This window comes from Poecilia reticulata, unplaced genomic scaffold, assembly GCF_000633615.1.
Source record: "Poecilia reticulata strain Guanapo unplaced genomic scaffold, Guppy_female_1.0+MT scaffold_236, whole genome shotgun sequence".
NCBI lineage: Eukaryota > Metazoa > Chordata > Actinopteri > Cyprinodontiformes > Poeciliidae > Poecilia > Poecilia reticulata.
In genome coordinates, this window is record NW_007615028.1 from 199,942 (window position 1) to 204,706 (window position 4,765).

The 4,765-nt window shown below is 48.0% G+C and overlaps 2 protein-coding genes across 3 annotated transcripts in view; one reads left to right on the forward strand and one right to left on the reverse strand.

The window, feature by feature from the left end:
* The window catches only part of chek2 (checkpoint kinase 2), a 6,873-nt gene extending 4,234 nt beyond the window's left edge, over positions 1–2,639 (reverse strand). Inside the window, exons 1-5 of one of the 2 annotated variants that reach the window (XM_017303285.1) lie at positions 2,533–2,639; positions 745–981; positions 544–668; positions 284–416; positions 103–193 (exon numbers count right to left, since the gene is read on the reverse strand). In XM_017303285.1, the coding sequence (XP_017158774.1) occupies positions 103–193; positions 284–416; positions 544–668; positions 745–973 (578 nt within the window). In that variant the 5' untranslated portion in view covers positions 974–981; positions 2,533–2,639. The remainder of the gene's footprint in view (positions 1–102; positions 194–283; positions 417–543; positions 669–744; positions 982–2,532) is intronic. The other variant, XM_008402533.2, reaches the window with a different exon arrangement.
* Positions 2,640–2,703: 64 nt separating this feature from the next.
* Positions 2,704–4,765, forward strand: part of entr1 (endosome associated trafficking regulator 1) — a 6,013-nt gene continuing 3,951 nt past the window's right edge. The window contains exons 1-3 of the mRNA XM_008402532.2: positions 2,704–2,897; positions 3,016–3,113; positions 3,234–3,260. Of these exons, the coding sequence (XP_008400754.1) occupies positions 2,855–2,897; positions 3,016–3,113; positions 3,234–3,260 (168 nt within the window). The 5' untranslated portion in view covers positions 2,704–2,854. The remainder of the gene's footprint in view (positions 2,898–3,015; positions 3,114–3,233; positions 3,261–4,765) is intronic.

The window sequence follows — 4,765 nt, forward strand, 5'->3', positions numbered from 1 at the left end:
ATGGAGCCAGAGACAGGAAGTGGAGCTCCGGATGGAGCCAGAGACAGGAAGTGGAGCTCCGGATGGAGCCAGAGACGGGAAGTGGAGCTCCGGCAGACTCACGTTCCGATCCGGCGGGTCAGCACGTATTTGTCCTGCAGAGCTCTGGGTAAACTGGACTGATCATCGGACATCAGGTCGATGAAGACAAACACTGCAGAGTACAGAGGACACGCGGTCGGTCAGGTGGATCAGACTGAGGCAGGAAGACCAGGTAAATGGTCATGTGACTCAGGTGCGTCACCTCGGTTGCGCTGCTCAGCCAGAGAAAGGACGGCGTTATTCGTTAGCGGCAGCTTCTTGTTCTGACCGACCTTCACCCCGTCCACAAACGTCCCGTTGTTACTGTAGTCCTCCACGAAGACCTCCGATCCCTCCTGGGGACAGAGGGGGGGACAAATGGAGGACAAGTGAGACTAAACCAGTCGCAGGAAAGACATGTTTCCTGCTGAACCACCGGAACCAGCGGCCCGGTTGAACCGGAACCAGCGGCCCGGTTCCCACCCTGTAGATCCTGAAGTGCTTCTTGCTGTAGATCCTGAACCTCTTGGACTTCCTGTCCTCCGGGTCGTCCAGGACATAATCGCAGGCGGTGTCCCGTCCGAACAGGTACCGGTCCTCCACACAGTCTGGAAGCACAGAGAGGTGGGTAAGTTCTGGCTCCGGCCCGATTCCGGCCCGGCGGAGCAGAGGACAGTGGGTCACCGTGGCTCCGGAAACCTGGGGCCATGGGGAGCAGCCGGCCCCAGGGCTGAACCTCCGCCTCCTCCGGGACGGACGGCAGCGTGACGGGGAGCGTGTCCACGCTGCTCAGCGTCCCCGAGCCGCTGGACGACTGGCTGGCAGAGGCGGGACCGCTGGACGAACCGGACCCCTGCTGGGACGAGGGCCGGTTTTGGGACGGTTCCCCCTCAGCTGAGCTCTCTGCAGACATTCTGACGCCTGCAGAACAGAACAGTTCTTTAAAGACTTCCTGAAATGAACATTGAAGTCTTTGTCTAAGCAGGATGGACTACAGCAGCAGATGGACACTCCATGGTGGATTCCAGTCAGGAAGGCGATTTCTGGATCAACCATCAAACAATCTTCCATTTCTAACTAATATTCAAAGATTAATTGCTTTGTGGTCGAATTCTAATGATTGAAATACCAACGCCTGATACCCTGGTGCTCTGCCCCGCAGGGCATGCCAGTTTCAGGTGTTTCGCACCGGAGCGGGACGAAGGCACCAGGGAACCAAGGTGGGTCAAACTGGGGTTACCCCAACTCATCCGGTTCCCTGGTTCATGTAGAACCAGGCTGAACCTCATGGACGCGGTTCTTCATGGACAGTAGACTGATGTTCTGACAGTCAAAAAGAGTTAAATGTTTACAGATCTATGTCTGTTTTCTTAAATAAAACATAATAACAATGCCATGTTATCATTTTTAAGCTTGGGTACACACATTTTGGGAAATATATTAATGTGAGATCATTATAAACATGATACCCATCGTCTGCCAACAATACAGAGTGTTTAACACCAGTGAAGAAACTTTTACTGGTATGTAATGATGCAGACCTATCAGAGCAAAAATCTACATGAATCAACACTGATTCCTAAACTTCCATTCAATGTAAAGTCAACCCAAATGTGCCTGTAGATCCACATTCAGATGATGGTTGAATCAACTTTGACATGGTTGAAATGTTCATTCAACATGTAATGGATTCACGGTTTCTGCCTAAAGTTACTTAGGCAGAACGATACCAAAGTAGCTGTTCTTAGGGTTAGGCCCTTCATTAGCAGGCTAATATAGCTAATATAGGGTTAGGCCCTTCATTAGCAGGCTAATATAGACACTTAAAGCCAGTGTTGCCTTCATTATAAGCCTTATATGGGCTTTAAAAATGTTGGCGGCTCCAGATAGATTTGGTTTTTTGTTTTGTTTTTGGTCCAAAATGGCTCTTTAGACATTTTGGGTTGCTGACACCTGGGATAAGGTTAGCAAATCATATTTGCTGCTGCATTAGACAGAAATCTCTTTAAACTGAAATTCATGCATTGATAAGTGGGAATAATAGTGTATATTCAGAAAGTATAGTGTAGTTTTATTATTTATCTTTTTTTTTTTTATCGATCTATCCATGATCTTCCCACCAGAAGGATGGAAGGATCCAGCATCCTGTAGACTCTCAGCACCGAATCCCATTTAGAAACTGCTTGATTTTTACTGTGGTTCGTTTATGAGTTACCAGAACCGCCACATATAACAGGTCCACATGCATGATGCTTCTGGTTCGGTTCGGCGACAAATTTATCTTACTCGGTCCACCAGGGACCAGAAACTTTCAGAATATCGGTCCCAGCAACCGCAGTAGCACGTCAATACGACCACCTTATTTTAGAGGATTTTCTAAGGGAGTTCGGAATGGGTGAAACTGAAAAGGTAGCCGTCTGACCAGAATCGGAACCAGAAATAACAGGAGCAAAATACAGGAGTCGCACTCACCTCTTGAGTTGGGCTCTAGTTCGGGTCCAGTTCTCCAGGGAATATCTGCAGCTCCACAACTATCCAACGCATGTGCAGGAGGCTCACCGGAACAACCTGCTTCCTTGTTTTTTCCCTCTTCACGTCACGTGACTGTTACAGCCAATGGGAAGTTGAAACTGCCGTCACGTGGACTTTGATGCGGATGTGTTTTTCCGATTGTGGTCGAGTTCTTTTGAGACCATTTGATCGGTAAAATGATCCATAAGAGATCAATAAGTGAGAGGTGACAGCTGGACCGAGCCGAGCCGAGCCGAGCCGAGCCGAGCCGGGCTGGTTCGTCATGTCCGGACAAAGGGGCGGAAAATCCCTGATCATCACTGACGGTGAGTCCTGCGGTTCGGTCCGGAATAGTCCGACTGCCTGGTTCTGGTTCTGATCCAAACCAGATCTGATCTGTGTTTGGATCGGAACCGATTTGGTTTCAGCTTCTCCTCTCTGCAGATGAGGAAGAAGAGGTCCAGGATGGGCTGAACCCGTTCTCCTTCAAAGAGTTTCTGCGCTGGAAGAACCAGGACCAGAACCAGAACCAGGACCAGGACCAGGACCAGGACCAGAACCAGAACCAGGACCAGGACCAGGACCAGGACCAGAACCAGAACCAGGAGCAGAACCAGGAGCAGAACCAGGAGCAGAACCAGGACCAGGACCAGAACCAGGAGCAGAACCAGAACCAGACACACAGAAAGGTATGGACCAGCAGAACCTGGACTTGATGATGGAAATAGCTTTACTATTATTATTATCATCATCATCATCATCATCATCATCATGGGACCTGCCCATATGCGGAGGGTCCGCAGTGACTGACTTCCGAAGCCGATGTGCTGCAGGACAAACTCTGTTTTTCCATATTTCTGAAAAATGTCAGACGTCATGTTTCTGTCATCGCTGTAAACACTGTGAGTGACGTAGAGACATGAAACGCGGAAACGTCGGAGACAACAAATAGCTCACACGCGCTTCAAACGGTTTGTGTTGTCATGGCCAGTGGCGCAAAAAGTCGGTATGCAGCGCATGCAGCGCATAGGGGCGCTGCACCAGAGGGGCGCTGCACCAGAGGGGCGCTGCACCAGAGGGGCGCTGCACCAGAGGGGCGCTGCACCAGAGGGGGCGCCAAACCCCCGTCTGGAGGGGCGGCGGCGCCGATGACGTCTTCATACACTTCAGCCTTACGCTCCTTCACCTCGCGCACGTGACGAGGTAAATGCAGGGAGTTTTACCTTTCGCGTGTCTTCGTCTGGGGGGGTAGAGCCAGCATGGGGTTTTTTCTACCCCCCTCAGCCTGACATACTTTCCTTCGGGGCGGTTTATATTTTCGCATCCACCTGAATAAAATGGGTCGCGGTTCCTGAACGGGAAGGAGCTGTTCAAAGTGCTTATCTGTGAGAAACAGGCTGAATTCTCACCCTCTGTGCCACCAACAGGTGCAGGGCGTTAATTACCATGGCAACAGAACACAGAGGAGCTGCTTAGGACTACAAACACGCCATGACTGTAGTTCTATCTGTGGCCAGGACTCGGTTAAAAGAGGCCTGAGCAGCAGGTCAGAACTACAACATGGCGGAACTGTCCGTTTCTAGCTGGTATGGAAAACTACTCCTGTTTTTAGCTTTATATAACTGATTTAACCCAATTACTGTTACACATGGGATTAATTACCCTAACCCCATTTCAAACGAAGCTTACTGAAAATTTGCACAGCAAGCTAGTGCATTAGCATTAGCCTGTTACCTAAAATAACCCATTAGTTCATTTTCTTACTTATTTGCTATGTACACTAAATGGAGTAAGTCAATGAAAGGTAACATGCTAGTGATGCCCCACATGCTTCCACTGACAGCATTCAGTGGCCCCTCAGGGTCAAAGGTCAGCATTCAAAATGCTAACTTTAGCATTTTGGCTAATTTTACATGATTCATTCATTTTAACAAATTGAATGGCACAAGTACATCTTAGTCAACAGGTTATTGACTCAGCTTAGCATCGATTCTTATGTTAGCATCAGAACGCTGGGTCCAAACCGACGTGCGCACTTTGGCAACCCTTTTTCTAGTTATTATTATTATTATTATTATTGTTATTATTATTATTATTATTATTATTATTATTGTTATTATTATTATTATTATTATTATTGTTATTATTATTATTATTATTATTATTATTATTATTATTGTTATTATTATTATTA